Genomic DNA, 19911 nt, shown 5'->3' on the forward strand with positions numbered 1-19911 from the left:
CCAGGTTCGAGGGCTGCACCTCTTGATGCAGGAGGTGCTGAGTCTCCCTGCAAAGCGGGGAGGGGAGATTTGGGGCTCTCACAGGGATGGGGGGGTGGGGGCGGGTGCGTTGAGTGGTGGGTGGTGGGTGACCCAGTGAAGGTGTAGCTTCTGAATTTTGTGTGGATTACCTGAGCACGTGGCCCCCAAGTGGCCACCTTGCCCGAGGTGGTCGCTGTGTCTGCTGAGATCCCCCTGGGCCCTCTCCGCCCCTCCCTGTGCCCCCACCCAGTGGAGCTCACGCACCAGCTGCCCCTCTCCCTGCCGCGACACTGCAGTCTCAGCCTGTCCTCCGAGCATTCACGACGTGGACGCCGGGACCACCTGGCCGTGGGCTGGGATGGCAAGGACCAGGTGGGTGGCTGGGTTGGAAGGAGACCCCGGGAACTCTACCAGGCCTGTAGGCTGAGCAGGACCCTCGGGGCCCAGGCCTGCCCAAGGAGCCTTACTCGGGCCAACCCAGTTGGTTCCAGGCCCCAAGAGACCGTGGGAAAGGCGCGGGGTGGGGAGTGGAACCTGGGTTCCAGCCACACCTGAGCGACAACAGGGAAACCAGTGGTGAATGCACAGGGAAGGCTTATCATGTGCCGGGCACGGCAGCCCCACGTTCCGATGGTGACACTGAACCTCAAGGAGGTATAGTGACTTCTCCGGAGTCACGGAGCTAGTGGAAGGCAGGGCTGCGATTCTAAGTCCTTGATGCCCCTGGCCCGTGTCTTCGTCACCATGTGTACCATTCTCTGCCCCATCTCTGTCCTCACTGTCCCTGCCTGCTCCTCCCGGGCCTCAACTTTGTCCTCTGCAAAACGGGCTGAATCTCGCCAAGCCCCCCCCCCCCCCCCCCCGCAGTCCTGGGAGTTTTGTGCTCAGAGCCAGCTGCTCTCATGCCCTTTGACCTTGGAGAAGGTTGTCTGTACAGGGTGGGGAGGGGGATGCCCTTGTGGGCGAGGCCTCGGGCTCAGCCTGTCCCCCTCCCCAGGTGGTGGTCTCCTCCTCTCTGCAGTTGGGGAGGGACAAGCTGGCCGCCCGCCTGGCCCTGGCTCAGCCCTTCAACCTCTCCTGGTCGTGCATGGAGGCCAGCGGCCTTGCTGAGAGCAGGGGTGGCAAGGAGAGCTGGCAGGTGAGTGGGGTCATCCGAGGTGCCTGTCATGTGGTCTTGGCGGTTGGCGAGCTGCATGGCTGAGCTGGGGGTGGGGTGGGCAGGGGGAGAAGGTTCTGCCTGTCTACCGGTGTGAAGGACTCCTCCAGAATCACAGATTCCTGAAATTTGGGACCCTGAGAGGTCCTTTGGTCATTCATTCCCTTAGCAGTACTTTATTAAACACCTACTACATGCCAGGTAGTGTGTGAGACCTACAGTGCTGCATTTAAAGAGCTTACAAGCGTGTCTGACTCATCATTTATATGCTTGCTTGTTTAGTCAGAAACTGCAGGGGGATATGGGCAGGGCAGCTCGACTCCTCAACCAGCTGGGTGGCCTTGGGCAGCTCATGGACCCTCTCTGAGCCTCAGTTGTTTCAGCTGTGAAACGGAAAACAGTAGACCAGTGTGTGTAGACAGTAGACAGCATGTTGCAGGCCGAAGACCCTGTCTAAAATTCAAACAAATGAATGAGGAAAAATTAAGAGTTGTGACAAGCACTCTGAAGAAAGCAGAGAGGAGGCTGAGATAGAGACTAATTAGATGGGGTGGTCAGTGAGGGCCTCCTGGAGGAAGTGGTTTGTCAGCTGAGGACGCACAAGTGAGAGGGAGCCACCTTGTGGCAAGCTAGAGGAATAGCATTTTGGGTGTAGAGGGGGGACAGCAAGTGCAAAGGTCCTGAGGTGGGAACAGGCTGGGGTGCTTCGAAAAGGGCCAGAGGCAATTAGGCTGGAACAGAGTAAGTGACAGGACAGGTGCCGGGAGATAGCAGCTGAGGACCCCTGCCTTGGGCGGCCTCTGCTGCCATAACAAAACACTGAAGGCTAGATAGTGTCTGTCGCTTAAAACAAAAATTTACGTCTCCCACTTCCAGAGGCTAGAAGTCCACGATCAAGGGTCCAGCTTGGTCAGGTCCCGGCGAGACCTCTCTTGCTGGCTTGCAGCCTTCCGTGTCCTCATGTGCCAGGGAGAGAGCTCTCTGGAGTCTGTGGTTACAGGAGCACTGGTTCCACCATGAGGCCCGCCTCACGACCTCCCGTCAGCCCCGCTTCCTCCTGACATCACAGGGGGGCGAGCGCTTCAGTGGGAAGATTAGGGGAGCGGGGCGCACACTGAGTCCAGAGCAGCCCCAGAGGCCCTGAGTCGGGGGGGTCCGATTTCCTTCTGGAAAGGGCAAGTCTGGATGTTGGCATTGAGGTGTCTTGCATCGAAATACTTGCAGCTTCCTCGTCTGGGCGTGGCTCTGAGCTCTTGCAGCCCCGGCGGGATAGGCAGGGGCAGGACTTTGTCTCCAGTTCCCTGCTTCATCCCCTAGAGTGGTGGGCAGGGGGCCACCCTCCCTCTCCCCGCCCCCCGCCCCTGTAGCGCACACACACACAGAACATCCTCTTCCCCTTCCCACCCCCCTCACCGGCCTCCATCTGATGCAGGTGCAGCTGGCCTTGGACAGAGGGCAGCCTGTGACCTTGCACCTCACCTGGGCTGACAGGTCCTCGGGGTACAATACCATCTGGGACGGCTGCCTGGCCGCCTCCCCGGGGCAGGTAGGCCTTGGTGGGACTGCCACATCGAGCGCGGGCCTTTCCCTGACTCTGGGCCCCTGTGCTGGCCCTGAGTCACATACTCCATCCTCTTGTCAGTTCCGGGCCACATGGGGCCTGGGCGCCCTCAGGGCCTGTGGGGCCTTGACACAGACCACGGCCGTGTTCAGCGAGCAGCTCGACCTGTCCTGGGACCGACGCCGGGTGCGGCAGAACCTGACCCATGAGGTGAGGCCTAGAAAGCCGGGTCCCAGGCAGGTACCCACAGGGCGGCCCCATCTGCTATAGAAAGTGCCCAGCTCTGAAGCCATGTGGTCCTGGGTGCCAGGGCCGGCTGTGCTGTGGGACCATGAGTACCCATGTCTCCACAGTGAGCCTTGGTGTTCCCAACTGGAAAGTGGGTGCAGTAGTCCTTCCCCGACTGGGGTATAGTGACAGCTCTGGGAGGTGAGGAAAGCAAGGCACCCAGCATGACGTGAGCCCTCGGAGGAGACACCGGGCTGTGGAGAAATGGGGACACACGGCCCTGGAAGCCCACCGTGCTCCTTCTGGGGTCTCGCACCTGCGTTCTGGCACCCCTAGGTCCAGCTCCCTTGGTGCCTCCAGCAGCCCTCCTGCCCAGAGTATACGTGGCTGCTGTGGCTGACCGGGGCCATCATAGTGGGACTCAGGGCACCTGCTCCCCTCTTGTCAGGGTCTCCCGTCTGCAGCCGCCCGGGGCCTTTCCCTCCTCTACTGGGATGAGCCCCTGCCTCACGGGGCCGTGTCATTTCAGAGGCACTGGCCGTCCCGGCCAGACCAGATCCATGCGGGCGTCATGCTAGAGCACGTCTTCACTGCCTCCTGCGCCACCCAGAGCTTCCGGGGAGAAGTGGAGACCGACTACAGCCACTGGCTACACCATTCCCTGCACCTGGGGCTCTGTGACCTGCCCAGGGTGAGTCCGTCCCAGGGAAGGGGCCCAGGGACCCATGGAGGGAGGGTGAGGAGAGAGGACAGCATCTGCAGAGTGCAGGGGTGTGTGTGAGGGCGCTGGGTGCCAGCGTCACCGCTGTGCCATTTGTCGGCCGGTTGACCACAGGCAGGGTCCATACTTTGAATGTTCGGTGATTCATCGGGGGAACAGAAGTTCTAGGTTCCGGTGTGTAGGGTGATTGTGAGGTTTAACACGTGACACAGGAAGAGGGTTTACACGTAAATGAAAGCTATGCTTAGTCTCATCGTTGTTAGAGGTAGGGTGCTGGGACCCCTTTCTCCCAACATTCTGCCTGAGTTTGTCAGCTGGTTGATTGGTCCTTCCTCCCATCCACCTACCCACCCTCCCATCCAGCAACCCACCTCTTCACCCACCCTGCTGTCCGTCCGTCGTCCATCCGTCCACCCATCCACCTACCCACTCAGCCACCTACCCAACCACCCAGCCGTCTACCCGCCCACCTACTCACCTACCCTTCTATCCATCCCTCCACCCACCCACCCACCTACTCACCAACCCTCCTGTCCATCCATCCGTACATCCATCCATCCATCCCCCCGCCCACCCACCCACTCACCTACCCTGCTATCCATCCCTCCACCCACCCATTCACCAACCCTCCTGTCCATCCATCCATCTGTCCATCTATCCATCCACCCACCCACCTACCCTCTTGTCTCTCCATCAGTCTACTCACTCACCCACCTACCCTGCTGTCCATCCGTCTGTCCATCCATCCATCCACCCACCCACCCCCCTACTCACCTACCCTCCTGTCCGTCTGTCCATCCACCCACCCACCTACCTACCCTCCTGTCCATCCGTCTGTGCATCCATCCATCCACCCACCCACCCACCCACCTACTCACCTACTCTCCTGTCCATCTGTCCATCCATCCATGCACCCACTCACCCACCCACCTACCCTCCTGTCCGTCCATCTGTCCATCCACCCTCCCTCACACCCATCTCCTCACCTACCCTCCCGTCCATCCATCCATCTTCTCATCCATCCCAGGGTCAGGCTTTTTCATAACTGGCCAAATAGCAACGTTTTAGCTTTTCAAGCCATATGGTCTCTGTTACAGTTACTTAACTTTGCTGTCATAAATACGTGTAAACAAAAGAGCTCATTCTCTGCCGGTGTCTGGGGATGCGGGCCTGGTGGGGTACACTCTGGGCTGCAGAGTGGGGCCCACGTCTCCCCACTGCTGGGCCCAAGACCAAGAAAAGGGGGTTTAGATGAAGTCAGGGGGAGCAGGAACTAGGTCAGCTCAGTTGTCCAGTGACACAGACCTCCTGCCTGAGGGGTGACAGGGATTCTGGGAACAGCCTCTCCTCAGGGCAGAGTAGGGGTGGGGACGTACTGGTAATCTGAAAAAGAGGTTACCGAAATGTGCCGGTGACTTGCCGGGCAGGCCAAATTTGGCCCTTGAGCCAGTTTCCCAACCCCACTCATCCATTCATTCAGAGCATTGTGGGGTTCACTTACTCAAAGCCCTGTTCTAGGTGCAGGGACAAGGGTGGTGAAAGGGGCAGACCAGATGCCCTATCCGCTGGAGCTCACACGCCCCTGGGTGGAAAAAGTTAAACAAGAGGCATGATAAGTACTCAGGCATGATGAACGCTCTGAAGGAAGGAAGCAGGGAGAGAGGACACGGGATTGCAGAGGGGCCTCATTGACAAGCAAACTCTGTACAGGGAACCGCTAGTGCAAAGGCCCTGTGGCCAGATATGCTTAGGGTATTTGAGGAACATGGGCAGCCCTTAGCAAGGAGGTGAGGTTAAGAAGATAATGCTGACCCATGGGTCAGGCCCAGGAGACCAGCTTTTCTTCTCAGGACAGTGGGAAGGCAGAGAGTTGTGAGCAAGGGGGTAGTGACTGATTTGCATTTTTATAGGGAGGTCTGGCTGTCAAGTGGAGGAGGGACTGGGGGCTGGCGCTGAACTGGAGGAAGGGAGACCCAATAGGCTACTGCGACAGCCCTGGTCATCTGGACCAGGGCTTGGTGGGGAGAGGAGACTGCTGCCCTTGTGCCCCCCGACCGCTAACACCCACCCTCTCGTCCCAGGCTCTCTCGGTCTCTGGGGAGCACACCCTGGGCCACGGTGAGCTCCTGCTTCGTTCCCACTGTCGGCTGGGCCTTGCCCCGGACCCAGACCATGGCCTACACCTCAGCCTGACCCTGCGCAACCACAGCAGGCCTCGGACACCAGACTTCTCCGGGGAGCTGGAGGTGGGTGGCCAGGTCAGGGCTGGCCGGCCCCGCGGTGGGGGGAGGAGGGTGCTCTTTATCCCTCTCTGGCTGGCCACCACTGCTCCGCCGGCCCTGCCACCTAGTGGCCACTCTCGGAACTGCAGGCTGACACCCTGGTGGGGACCAGAGCTTCGCTGGGGGGTGGGGCCCTCCAGCCTGTCCCCAGCCCTGGGACAAAGCGGCTCCTCCCTTGCCCTGGCATCTGGCCCTCGCTGTAACTCAGAGGCAGTGGCTGGACTGTCTGGGTTTGAATCCCAGCCTACCCCTTTCCTCACAACTTGCTCCCCGTCTGTGCCTCAGTCTCCCCCCTGTAAAGTAGAGAGTAATAATTGCCCCTACCCTGCCTCCCATGGGGTTAACGCTGCAAGGACTGGAAACGTTAATACGTGTAGATCACTTAGCGCAGCACCTGGAAGGAAGCAGTCGCTAAGTACCAGCGATTGTTACATCGGCCCAGCGTCCTTGCCCTCCTTCGGCCAGCGACACGGGAAGGGAGGAAGGAGCGGAGGTGTGGCCGATGCCCGCTGTGCCCCCACAGGCTGAGCGGTCTCGGGAGGGGACCTCTCTGAGCCCTGTCTCCTCGTCTGTAAGCGGGGAGCCAGACACACATCACAGAGTAGTTGGTCGGGTTGCGGGCACCCCCTCCCTCTGCCCGCTTAGCAAAGGCACACAGTAGGTGCTCAGTCCCTGCTGCCAGCTGCCCGCCTCTGCGTCTCCCTGGCTGAGCGAACTCGACTCCGTGACCTTCCTTCTTCTGACCTCGTTGCCTCCTCTGCCCACTGGGAGCAAATCCCACCCCCTCTGCCGAGTGGGGTGCACAGTGCGCACGCCCAGTAGGTGCTCGTGAGATGGGTGTTTCCTTCCGGCATCTGGAGCCGATCGAGGAAGGCATTTCTGCTTGTGGAGCTCGCTTGGCCTCTGTGCCCACACACAGCCGCGCGGCTGGTTCAGGAGAGCTTTGCTTACTGAGGTTGTCCGAGCTGACTCCTTGTTTCCCTGCTCCCCAGCCAGGCCCCTGGCTGCTCCCGTGTCTGTAATCCCGGTGCTCCAAGGCCTGCCTCTCACAGCTGGAGGTCGGGGAGTGAGCCACTCGCCCCATCTGGGGGTCCATGGGGTGGGTAGAAGCCTTTTCCAGCCTTGTTTGGTTCTCATGCCAACACGGAGGCCCCTGTGCAGAGGGGGGACAGATTGAGGAGGTCGGGTACTCACCCCGGCAGCATCGGAGGGGCCCTCACCAGCCAGTGACAGCGACAGGGACAGTGGCAGGGTGGAGCTCGGCAGGAGGCCATCTGGGACAGAGGCCCCAAGTACGGTCTGCAGATTTCCCGCCCCCCCCCCGCCCAGCTCCCTCGTGCACTCTGAAACCTCGTCAGGATTCTGGGCTCTGCCCTACCCGCTTGGAATCCTCAGGGACAGATTCTCTGGAACCTGCCCGTTAGTGAGCCCCTGATTCCTCGGCCTTCCCGACAGCTTACCCCCAGCTCGGTGACCGAACACAACAGAAATGGTTTCTCTCACGGTTCTAGAAGCGAGAAGTCTAAAATGAAGGCATCCACAAGGCCTTGCCCCCACCAGAAGCTCCAGGGAACTACCCCTCCTGGCCTCTTCCAGCTTCTGGAGGTTTCTGGCGGCTTCTGGCAGTCCTTGGCATTCCTGCCTCACGGCTGGGTCACTCCAGGCTCTGTCTCTTCACACGGCTGTCTTCTCAGGACCTCAGTCGTTGGGTTCAGGGCCCGACTTAATGCAGCACAACCTCGTCTTACTTTAGCACATCTGCGGAGACCCGATTTCCAAATGATCGCACATCCACGGGGTGAGACCTTGCACCCGTCTTTTTGAGGAACACGACTCAGCCAGGAACACACCTCCTGAACCCACCTACACAGAGTAATTGCTGTTCCCACTAAGTCGAGAGAGCCCCCGTCCTACATCATTTTACAGATTCTGACACCGAGGCACCACCCTCAGGGATGTGTGGCTTGCCGGAGGCAGGGTCTCGACTAGAACACAGGGCAGCCACGTCCAGGCCAGAGGTGCCTCCCCTACTCCTAACCGGCCTCCCCCCTGCGGCTGTCCTCCTGGTCTGAGGGCCTCAGAGGCCTTGCCTGATGTTGCCACCCCCCACCCCCTGCCCATTCAAAACTCACCTGTCCCGAATCCCCCTCCCTCAAGACTTGGTGTCTCCAAGGGTCGGGATACACGGTCAGTGACTTCATCTTGTGCCACGGGCTCCCCACAACGTCTCCTTGATCTTGTGGAGACACTTGCGTGGTTCTCAGGCAATTTTGGAAAACATGGCCTGCAGGTGGAAACATCCAGGAATGTCCAAAATGCCAAGCCCCGGGCCACCCGGGTCAGTTAGGGTAGCATCTCTGGGGTGAGGCCTGGCACCGGGAATTTGTAAGCCTCGGGGATGGCGGGTGCCCCTGGCCTGTTAGGTCCCAGATATGGGTTGAATAGGTACTTTCTGCACTCGGTAGGGATTGGGAACCTCGTGGGGGGGGGGGGGGGGGATGTACGTGGGGGTCCCAATATCCCTGGAGGTGTGGGGCAGGGGTGGCCACTGTCTTTGCCCTCCCTAGGCCCGGGGCTGGCAAGAGCCAGGGGCCGGGGCCGGGCTGCACGCTGCTCTGTGCCTTCCCGCCCCCAGATCCTCAGCCCCGAGGCTCAGCGGCTCGGCCTCCGGGGCCGGGTTTCCGCCCCGGCTTCTCGGTGTGTGGTCCAGCTGGAGGGAACCGTGGACGATGGCAACGCGAAAGCGAGTTTGTCGGTGTCCTGGGCCCGGGGCTGCCTCCAGGCCTCTGTGGCCCATGAGGAAGGTGAGTAGAGGCTGAGAGTATCTGTCAGGTCAGCCCCCGAGAGCATTGAGATTGGGGTGGTGAGAGCTCAGGAGTCAAGGAAACCCCGTTAGGACTTTGTGGCACCCCCCCCCCCCCGGGAGGTGACGATGAGCTTCCTGTGGCCACCTGTATGATGTCAGGAGGGGCTGGGAGAAGGGTCCAGATGGGCAGGACCCAGGTGGGTATGGGCTGGGGGATGAGAAAGAGACCAGGCCTCGGGAGGACCGGGAACTCTAGGGCCTGTGGGTGACGGAAAGCTCCAGAAGGCTGTGGGGAGGTGGAGTGGACAGCAGGGTGGCCACCGGGTGAGTCCTGGGGAGCAACAGCAGGCCCCTTCCCGGCTCCAGGGAGCCGACAGGAGAGCGTGGTGCTGCGGGCGTGTGCCCACGGGCGGATGGCTGAGGCCGAGGTGCTGCTCCAGGACAGCGGGCGGCCCGTCCAGCCACTGGGACGCCTGACCCTGCAGGCTGCCAACCAGAGTGTCCACCTGGAGGCGCACGGCTGCCCGGGGACCCTGCTGGGCCGTGTGGAGGTGAGACGGCTGGGCGGCGGGGGGCGTGAGGGATGCTGTTGTCTCTGGGACCGAGGATACAGAGCCCCTGGACCCTGAAAGGGCCCAACAGTGCCGAGGAAGTCAGAGGAGGCCCCGTAGTGTGTGGATGCATCCTGGGGCCCCGTCACAGGCCCTGAGAACCTCCTACGCGCCCCTGTCCTGCGGAGCCCCCTGGAGCCCCCAGCCCGTCCCTCTGTGCCCGCAGCCTAGTGTGGCAGCTATTGGGTCCCAAGTGCAAGCCCAGCTGGAGAAGAGGATGCGAGGCTTGGACGCCTACGTGGAAACGTTCCGGCGCCTGGTGGGTAGACTGCTGGGGTGTCGGGGACACGGAGAACAGGAGGCTCTGTGCGGAGACAGCCACCCCTCTCCCCCCGGCGCCCATCCCCTGCCCTCTGCTCACCAGACGTGAGAATCTCCTGGAGTGCCGCGTGCCCCAGACCCTTGCCCTGATCCTGCCCCAATTTCCCCACGCAGGTGCAGCCGGCGGGCCCCCTGGACGGTGTGGCGGGCCCCCTCCTACAGTTGTCACGTGTGGGGCTGGGAGCCGTGCGGGCAGGTGGCCGGGCCGTGGCTGCCCTGTGGGGCCAGAGCCGGGCCCGGCAGGCGCTGACGCACCACTTGCCGCTCTACCTGGAGAGGCTGCAGGCGGGGCTGGAGCAGCTGCGGAAGGAGGTGGAACGTGAGTGCAGGGGGGGGGGCCTGACCCCGGAGCCCTCCCGGCCTGCTCGGTCTCCGGGACCTGCGGCCTTCACGTTGCCCGGGTGCGGCCTCCGTGCTGTAGGTCTCCACGCTAATAGCCCTTATGCCCGATTTCTTTAGGGGACCGCTGCCCCCGTGTCTCCCATCCCCGCTGATTTCTTTGGAATACGCAGCTTTGTTTCTAGGTGGCCCACGGCTGTATGCTTCCAGAGCCGGTTCCTGTTCTGTGATAAGTGCCTGCGGGGCTGTGTGGTTGAGGGTTCCTTCCCAGTTACTAAGCAGCCGCTGCCCCGATCACCCTCCGGGTTGATGCGGGGAACCTCTGGCCCCTCGTCGGGAAGCATCGGGGCTCATAGCTGGCCTTCTCTCCCACCCCGCTTATGTCTCTGCGTCAGAATCCCCACGGCCACCCCCAGGTTCGGTGGCTCGCTAGGCCTCAGTTCTCAGCATGTGGTTACAGCGAAAGCATGCAGAGCAAGATGGAGGAAGAGGTGCAGGGGCCAAGACCCAGTGTGTGTGTGGGGGGAGGGGCAACGAGGCACAAGCTTCCAGAATCTTCTCCCCAGGAGGTCACCTGGGCCACCCTTAATTCCGTCAACTTCGAGCTGGGCTGACATGTGTCTAACATCGTCCATCAGGAGAGCTCGTTGGAGACCTCGTACCCAGGGTTTTCTTTGGGGGCTGGTCACGTGGGTAACCTTCTCTGGCACTTACCCCGCTTTGGGGCTGGGAGAAGCAAAGGGATATTCAGCACGAGCCACTTGTGTGCACAGCTGGGGCACAGCACGAGGCCCTCTTCCCGGTTCTGGGGGTGATGGCACCTCCCTAAAATCTGGGATCCCAGGTGCCTGCCAGGGGCTGACCTTGTGAACGGGACTCTCAGAGGGGAAGTCTCAGGCCCGCTAAGCCGGCTCTTGTCCGGGGTCCCTGGTGCCATCACCTAGTTTGCTGGAACAGGCCATATTTCCTGCAGGCCTGGGTCTGGGTGCGGGCAATGGCATCTCGCCTGCCGTCGGGACTCCGGGGGCCTCACAGTGGGCGCTGGCTGCCTGTTGCAGGGCCCCTGGCCACGCTGAAGGAGGCTTACCTGGAGGTCACGCTCCGGCCCCTGGACGAGGTGTGGCAGGAGCGGGCCGAGTCCGCCATGCGGTGGTTGCGGGCCCTTGGGCCCAGGCCCATCGGGGCCGCCTTGGAGCTGGTGAGGCGGGGCGAGGGGGTGGGAGGCGGCCCTGCTAGGTGGCGGGAACCCTGATGGCTCTCGCCGCCCGCCCCCCTGCAGGCCACACGCCAGATGCTGTCTTGGGCCGAAGCCACTTTGTCACAGGCTCTGAGGAGGCTCTGCAAGCCTTTGCTGGATGTGTACAGCTTCTCGGCCAGGTACCTGGGCGTCTGTCCGTCCCTGCCTTCCTGCCCCGGGCTGGACACTGGGCTGAAACTCCCCGGGTCTCGTTTTTCCCTCAGGACAACCCTCCCAGGGACACGTTTGCGGTCCCGGTTTTACAGATGAGGAGATGGGCTGCTTCTTCATTCCATAGATGTTTCAGGAACGCTTTCTCTGAGCAGGAGCTGTTCTAGGTGCTGCGTTCTAGTGAACGACCCCGATCCCTCCACAGTCTACCCCGGGGCGCTAGACTGAACATATAACTAGGTTATCTACACCAGGGGTCAGCAAACCTTTCCTCTAAAGGGCCCTGGAGTGAAGTGTTCAGGCTTCGTGGGCCAGATGGTCTCTTGCTTAGTCTTTGTTTTGTGTTTCAAGAATCCTTTAAAACCTAAAAGCCCTTGTTAGCTTGCAGGCTGTTCAGAAACGGGACACAGACTGGATCTGACCCCTGACCCATGGTTTCCCAGCCTCTGATTTGGTGTGTTAGGTGGTAAATGCTAGAGGCGGGGGGAAATAAAAAGGCTTGACAAGTGGGTTGGGGGTGCATTTGAAGTGGTGCAGCCATGGTCTGCTTCAAGGAGAAGGTAGCATTTGGACAAGGGCTGGAAGGAGCTGGGGTGGTGAGCCATGGACATCATGGGAAGAGTTCCAGGCAGAGGGCACAGTCAGTGCAAAGGCCCGGGGGTGGGAATGTGCCCTGCCTGTTGGAGGAATATGGAGGAAGCCAGGCTGGAGTACAGGGTGTAAGAGCCCGAGAGGTGACAGGGACCCAGGAAGCCTGGGGCCTTTGTGAGGACTTGGGCGTCTCCTCTGAGATGGGAACGCACAGAAGATTTTGAGCTGAGGAAAGACATGATCTGTATCCCCTTTCGAAAGATCCCTGTGGTCCTGGTGTTGAGACTAAAGATATGGGGGCAGGGGAGTGGTGTGGATACAGGTGGGGAGCCCAGTAAAGAGTCGTCACTTAAGGGCACCTGGGGGGACTCAGTCGGTTGAGCATCCGACTCTTGATCTCAGGATTGTGAGTTCAAGTCCCGCGTGAGGCTCCGTGCTGTTCGTGAGGCCTACTTAAAAAAGAGAAAAAAAGTGGTTGTTTCTTGGTGGCTGCCCAGGCGAGACAGGACGGTGGCTCCGCTGAGCAGTGGTAGCCGTGGAGGGCTGGGATGTGTCAGAGTCTGGATGTGGGTTAAGGTCAGGTCTGTAGATTGGAGGATGAGATTGCATCCGGGGTGGAACAGTGCTGAGGGTTTTGGCCTTGGTTTGGCAAGATGGAGAGTCCGTTTATGGAGCAATGGGGCATGAGCGGTGGAAAGCCCATCGGGGCTTTTTTCGTTTCCTGTTGCCCACCAATTGGGTGGCTTGAGACAACACAGCTTTGGGGCACCTGGGTGGCTCAGTCAGTTGAGCGTCTGACTTCATGGCCTCAGCCCATCTTGCAGTTTGTGAGTCCGAGCCCCGCGTCGGGCTTCCTGCTGTCAGCTCAGAGCCTCTGCCCCCCTCTGTGTGCCCCTCCCCTGCTTACGCTCTCCCCCAAAATAAATAGAACCACATGGATTTATGCTTGTACAGTTCTGGAAGTCTGAAGCCCGGAATCAGTTTAACCCACAGTCAGAATATGCTGACCCTGCCGGTTCCCCCCGTGGAGCCCCCGTGTCCTTGACCTCCTCCAGCAGCTGGAGGCCCCTGCACTGTGTGGCTCACCGCCCCTCCCTCCTGCTTTCTGACCTTTGTCCTTGTAGCTCCTGCTTCTGAGCCCCAGGCCTCCATTTTTGTGGTTCTGTCATGGTCCTCGGCTCCCCTGGATAATCCTTAACCCTGTCACACCTGCAAACTGTGTTCGGCCACATAAGTTACTGCAGTCCTAGGTCTCGGGCACTTGGATGTCTTTGGGGGCCTCTGTTCAGTGTACTCCACCAGAGTGGGGATAGGGGGCCATTCTGGACGTGTTGAGCTTGAGACCCCGTGGGGACTCCCAGCTGGAGGTGTCCAGCAGGCAGCTGATGGCCTGTGTCGTGCATCCAAGTTTGGGAATCATCAGAGAGGGACCGAGCCCGGGAGCAGCAGCAGAGGCCCGGCGTGTGCGTCCCTTCCCCTCACAGGCCGGGGGTGGGGGGGCCCATCTGTAGGGGGGTGTTTAGGGTGGCAGTGGCGCCCTTCTCCTAGGGCCAGCGGCCACACAGAGCATCCGGACCAGGGGAATGCTTGGACTTGAACGCACCTCTAACTTGGGCAGCGCTGGATCAGTCACTGCTTTGTGCCTCGGTTTCCCCTCCTGGGAACGCATGATGCTCCCACTGCCCTGGCTGTCAGTGTGGTTGCAATGCAAGCTGGCGGACGGAAGCTGCAACCCAGGGAGGGTGTCAGGTCGCGGGAGGAACGATGTCCCCAGTTGGGGTTGTTTGCACAGGGAAGGGGCTGTCTGGGGAGGTCCTGGCAACGGGTCACCCCTGGGTGCTTGTGCTGTAAAAAGGACTTCGGGGGTAGAAGGCCTTTGAGGCTGCTCCCTGCCTCAGGTCCCCTGGGCCCCGTGGGGGAGGAAAAAGTCCTGCACCCGCAGTGGAGGGTGTGAAGTTGTCCTTGTCCACGTCTAGCCCCAGTGCGATGAGACCTCTGTGCTCCTTCAGACCCCACAAGGTCGACCCGACCCCCTTTTCCATCCTGAGACAGTTTCAGGGTCTGCCCTTTCCTGTGTAATTCCCACAGTCCCCAGGGCTCTGATCCCCTGCTTCTCCAGTGCTCTTGCTGCCTCTGCCCCCCCACCTTGCGGGGCCCCAGTGGTGGGCCCATCCATCCCTCGGGGTTCACACAGAGGTGCCCCCACCTGACCCAAGTCCACGTACGTCCTTCCGGTGAAGCCATCGTGTCTCTCCCGAGCCTGTCCCGCCCACCTCCACCTCCACCTCCTTCCAGAAGCAAAGGCCCATCCGTCCGGCTGGGGTCTCCCACCTCCCCCGTGCTCTTTCCAGGAACTGCTCGTTGCTGGTGACGCTGCCACTGTTGCCTGCAGGGGACGAGCCCCTGGCTGTGGCCCGGGTGACCGGCTACCTGGTGGAGAAACTGGTGCTGCCCTTCCGCGAGCTGTACGGGACCAACGTGCTGGCCGCGTACTACCGGCTCAAACACCGCCTGCTGCAGAGCCCCCATGAGTGTGAGTCTCGCGCCCCCCTCCTCCCCGCTCAGCCCCGCGCCCCTTGGGGTGCAGGGGCCGGACCCTGCAGGTGCAGACACGGGGCCGGGGTGAGAGGAGCCATAGCTTGGTACTGCTGGGCCCGGAGGTTCCTGCGCTTCCCGAGGTCATCCTGGCCTCGAGCTGGGCTGCAGAGCCGGGCTTCTAGCCAGAGTTTGAAAGCCCGAGCCTGGACCCAAGGTGCAAGTGGGCCAAGTGGCTTGGGGCTCGAGGCCAGCTCCCTCCCACTGCACTGGGCTGGAGCCGCAGAAGGCAGACCTCCAGTTGGAATCGGAAGGCGGCTAATTGAGTCCAGACTGGGTCAGACAGCGCCTGCAGTCGTGGGCGGTGCCGGCATCGGATGTGGTTGAGAGGGCTCGGGGCCCCTGGAGGGTTTGCATCCGGCTCGTGCCCCCGTGTGGCCCCGGCCGGTCTCCCCGCCTCTCTGGGACTTGGTTTCTCCCTCCGTCTGCCAAGGGGCGGTGACAGCTTCGCTCCCTCCTGTGGGTCACAGGCCCGGGTGCCCTTTGGGTGCACAATTCCTTGGTGCTGGGGCAGATCTGAAGTCCACCGGCAGGCGTGGCACCCGGGGCCTGGCGGGACTGGGATATCGGTACAGGTTCTTGCCACCACACAGGTTGGGGGGGGGGGGGGTGCCGGGGGCTCGCCTTCCTGGGTGCAGGGGTGCTTCCTCTGCAAGGCAGAGGTGAGGGAGGAGCCTCTGGGTCTGAGCTCCACCTGTGTGTGACCTTGGGCTGGCCTGTGACCTTTAGCTCGGAGAGCTGCTTTCGGGGCTTTTGTCCCCTCCTTGTGCGGCCGGGTGAGCCAGCAGCTGCCACGCCCAGGCCCCTGCCCCAGGGCGGTTCAGGGTGGATGGGTCAGGCCGTCCCCGCCCCCCCCCCATCAGCCGCCTTTGAAGAGGGCGGAGCCAGGCCCCGTGGTACCTGCCTTGTGTTGGACGGACCTTTGGCCACAGTCGTGTGTGTGTGTGTGTGTGTGTGTGTGTGTGTGTGTGTGTGTCGTTTTTTTAATGTCTGTTTTACAGTAGCTTCAGGGACACACAATTCACTTACCAAAGCATATGATTCTGGGGCTTTGAGTATATTCATAGGGATACACATCTGTCCCCACAGTCGATTTTAGAACATTTTCATTCCCTCAAACGACCCCACCTGCCATCTCTCAGCCATCACCTCCCGGCCCCCGCTTTACAAGGCTCGTGCACGTGTCAGTCCTTTGTTTCTTTTTACTGCTGACTGGGCTGCAGATGGCTCACTTCGGGGTGGCGGGCTGGGAAGAAGAGCTGGGGACAGACCGCTTTCTCCGTACGTGAGCTGCCCCAGAGGACACCGGCCCGAACTGGCCATCCTCACCTATCTGGCGACCTCTTCCTCCCAGACCATGCTGTGGTGGCCGGGGCCAGGCACGTGGTGACCTTCGATGGCCAGGTATGGAGCCTGGATGTCCACTGTGGGAGCCTGCTGCTGGCCAAGGATTTTGCTCACAACACGTTCTCGTTGACGCTGAATCGGGCCAGTTCAGGGCTCACATCTGTGTCCGTGCAGCTGAACCACACTTCCCTGGTGTTCTACCCCCGCTTGAAGGTGAGCCGTGCGAGCGTGGGAGGAGCAGGGGCCCAGGGGGAGGACAGTCTCCTGCCGGCCGTCCCATCCACACACCTGTGCCCCTTCCCACCCGGTGCCCCGTGGGCCTGTCCCCCTCAGCCCGTGTCTGGGCCCCAGACCTACAGGCTGTACGAGTCCTCCGAGCCCAGGCAGAGCTGTCCACACCGAGATCTGCCCCCTGCCGCGACGAGGAGGGATGTGCCCAGGGTCAAGCTGGCCAGTGAGGATGGCGTCTCAATCACCTGTGACATTCGGGCTGGCCTCTGCAGCGTCACTCTGGGCCTCTGGCTCCACGGTGGGTCTGGGCCCCAGCTGGGGGCCTCCAGGCCTGTGGGGTCGGCAGACCACAGCAGGCGTCCGAGGGCGGCCAATCCCTGGCCAGGGGTGCACTCGCTGTCCTTGAGAGGCTGGGGGCCAGGTTCCCCGGGACCCCCTCCCGCTGCTGCTTCGTGGGGGGCTCCCAACCTGAGCAGCCACGAGAGGAGCTGTTGCGGTGGCTCGGCACACGAGGGCTTCCCTCCCTCCCTTTCCTTTCTCCTCTCCCTCTGGTGAAGGGTCAGAGCCAGGGTGGGGCATGGGAGTCAGGGGTGGAGGGTCCAGCCCCCCTGGGAACCCTGGCTAGGCTTGCCCACGTCCCCTTTTCCCATAGGCGTGTCTGCCGGGCTCCTGGGCACTAATGACAACGAGGCGGCCAACGAGCTGATGCTGCCAGACGGCACCCTGGCCCACAGCCTGGAGGAGCTCGGCCTTGCCTGGCAGGTGAGCGGCTGGGCCTCACCAGGGTTCCGTGGCTGTGGGCAGAGCTTGGCCCCCTGCATGCAAACTCTGCAGACAACTGCTCAGACCCAGGGGGTAGCCACCCGCTCCGGAAGCTGATGCACCTGTTTTAGATGCCCGGGAGAAGAGAGGTCCAGGGGGGAGGCCTGAGTCTTGGGTTTGTCTCACCAGCTGGGTGGCGACTGTAGGGCCGTGGAGAAAACTCACGAGTGCCCCCGACAGAGCCCCACCTGCCGGGCCTTCTTCCAGGACCCCCGTTCCTGCCTCGGGAACTGCTTCAGTGTGGTGAGTGTGAGGCTGGGTCTGGACCCCAGGGGAAGCCCTGCAGCGGGTAGACCAGAAGGCAAAAGAACTCCCCTGCCCTGATCCAGCCTCTGCCCTTCCTTGGTGCTCCTCCCAAGGGTGCAGTGGGCAAGGACCCTAACTCTGATGGCTGGCTTTCAGGTGGACCCCACCCCATTTCTCAGCCTGTGCACCCAGGACACCTGTGGCACCCAGGAGCTCTTTCCTGCCTGCAACCTGGCTGCTGCCTACATCCACCTGTGTGCCCGGGGTTTCGTGCCCCTGGACCCTCCTCCACAGTGTGGTAAGCTGCCCCAGCCAGCAGTGAGTCTGACTCCTGCCCCATTGACCTGTGTCTTCCCTCCCAGAGGGAAAACCAGTTCCTTCCTTTTGCTTAGCTCCCTTGGGGTGGACAGGCACTCCATCTTCTTACAGTGAGCTCTGTTTTGACTCTGAGTTATGGGCAAAGGGTTACTTAGAAAAAGAAGCCCAAAGACTCCCCCTGTCCAAGCCAGGTCTTGAAAATCCGGGGACCTCTGGCACAGGAGCTAATAGCTCTGGGAGGTCAGACAACTATAAACTCAGCTTCCGAAAATTTATAACCACAGATCTGCTCGTCAGGGATTTTAAGGGACACACTTTCCTTTGTCTGGAAAGCCCTCGGTCAACCAATATTATCCTTCACTCTGATTCCTGTGGCTGAAGTCCACTATGTAGGGTTGAAAGTCAGCAACTGCACCAAACATGGGGAGTAGAATCCCTGTTAAAGGGAAAATTATTCCTGATGCTTGTAAAAGAGGTCTAAGGTGGGCTGTATTTGGGGGGACTATCACAGTGGTGCGGGAACCACTGCAATGGGGTTTGGCCATAGGGGTGAGAGATGGGGCGCAACTCAACAGGGAGAACTGGGGACTGAGTGCTGAGCAGGGTTGGGGTCTGTGGATGGAAAATTACCAAGATGAACCGTGAGAGATAGGCGAGTTCTTGCTCAATCAAGCTGGCAGGATTCTTGTTGGAGGCAGGCCAGACTGATGAGAGGAACCCTGTCGGATGTCGAGGTAACCAGTCATGCAGGCTAAACCGACTTACCAGAATTCTTGCTAAACCTGGCTCATGGAGAGGTGGAGTCCCCAGAAGCCAGGGCCTCCTTGCTGAGACTTTTGAGGCCCCAGGGTAGAATATGGTCAAAACAGAGACTCTTTGCCACTCACTAAGACCTTCAGATGCTAGCATTTGAGAAGATGGAATACATGGAAGAAACTGAAAATGGTAAGTGGGATTCCAAAAGTAATTTCCAGAATTAATAAATATTTCCTGAAATTTGGAACATAACACATTTGACAGAAGAAAAAAAATTAACTGGAAAATATAAAACAGAGGGTGAAGTGAGGTGCTAACAGAAATTTCAGAATGAGAACACAAAGAGGTTTGAGAGTGTGATGCCTCAGATTCAGGAAGCACAAGGCCGCCCAAATACTGACCATAAATGTCTATTAAGACATTTCAGCTTGGGTAAGAGGTCATCTTTCAAGGAACAGGTAGACAACCAATCTCCCACCAGCAAGAGTCCAGTCTCTTAAATTAAGAGAGTAAATGCTGAGTTAGATTTTATATCCAGGTCAACTATGATACGAGGTTAAAAATGAAACATTATTAGCACTGACCTGTCTGAAAATATCTTTCCCACTGGGAGACAGTCACTAAAGGAACAGAGCAAGCCACACACATTTGTTCACACTCCATCCGTGGCTGTGTATTTGCAACACAGGCTGCAGATCTGGCTGCAGAGTCTACAATATTTACTGTTTGATTCTTTACAGAAAGCGTTGGCTGACCCTTTGTAGAAACCAGGGAAAGCAGAAGGGAGGAATTTAATCAAACAGGAAGAGATGAACAATAGAAGGGATCCAGAGGGGAAAAAAGACAGTAACTAGGAATGACCGAGAAGTCAAAACCACAGATCGAGGAGAGACTGAAAGGTCATTCAACAACTCTGGACAGATTGCTGATAACTTTCAAGACCTAGCTTGAATACAAATTGATTTTTTAACCTGAAGAATCTCATAGCTATTAAATCAACTGAATCTATAGACTATAATGTTGTCTAAAAGACAGCAGGCAAAGCTGACTTATTAGGACACCAAAAGCCTGATTCACAAAAGAAAAAAATAGACCTCGTTCATACAGGACAAAATGTTTACAAACCACTTATCTGACAAAGGACTTCTATCTAGAATATATAAACTCAAATTTAACAGTAAAAAAAAAAAAAATCTAAGTAGAAAATGATCACATGAAGACATTTCACCTAAGAGGACATATAGGCGGCAAACCGGCCCAGGAAAAAAAGGTGTTCAGCAGTATTAGTCATTAGGGAAATGAGAACACTACATACTTACTAGAACAGTTTAGAAAAAAACAGCAACACCAAAGCCTGGCAAAAATGTAGAGAAACTCATTCCCTCATCTATTGCTGGTGGGGAAATATACAATGGTACAGCCACCCTGGAGAAAAAGCTAAGAACACACTTAAAATATAATCCAGCAATTGCATTCCTGGGTATTTATCCCAGAGAAATGAAAACCTGTGTTTCACACAGAAGCCTGGACATGATTATTCATAGCACTATT

At 59.4% G+C, this 19911-nt stretch overlaps 1 protein-coding gene across 1 annotated transcript in view; it reads left to right on the plus strand.

Annotated features, from left to right (window-relative positions):
* LOC125154044 (uncharacterized) overlaps positions 1–19911 on the plus strand; it is a 137628-nt gene that overhangs the window by 107504 nt on the left and 10213 nt on the right. Inside the window, exons 49-66 of the mRNA XM_047837710.1 lie at positions 272–393; positions 1019–1159; positions 2610–2723; positions 2820–2948; positions 3496–3657; positions 5769–5933; positions 8605–8773; positions 9142–9326; positions 9553–9645; positions 9822–10026; positions 11105–11244; positions 11326–11423; positions 14397–14578; positions 15995–16200; positions 16339–16516; positions 16871–16980; positions 17170–17283; positions 17443–17584. Coding sequence (XP_047693666.1) covers positions 272–393; positions 1019–1159; positions 2610–2723; positions 2820–2948; positions 3496–3657; positions 5769–5933; positions 8605–8773; positions 9142–9326; positions 9553–9645; positions 9822–10026; positions 11105–11244; positions 11326–11423; positions 14397–14578; positions 15995–16200; positions 16339–16516; positions 16871–16980; positions 17170–17283; positions 17443–17584 — 2655 coding nt within the window. The remainder of the gene's footprint in view (positions 1–271; positions 394–1018; positions 1160–2609; positions 2724–2819; positions 2949–3495; positions 3658–5768; positions 5934–8604; positions 8774–9141; positions 9327–9552; positions 9646–9821; positions 10027–11104; positions 11245–11325; positions 11424–14396; positions 14579–15994; positions 16201–16338; positions 16517–16870; positions 16981–17169; positions 17284–17442; positions 17585–19911) is intronic.

Source organism: Prionailurus viverrinus, chromosome E3, assembly GCF_022837055.1.
Source record: "Prionailurus viverrinus isolate Anna chromosome E3, UM_Priviv_1.0, whole genome shotgun sequence".
Lineage (NCBI taxonomy): Eukaryota > Metazoa > Chordata > Mammalia > Carnivora > Felidae > Prionailurus > Prionailurus viverrinus.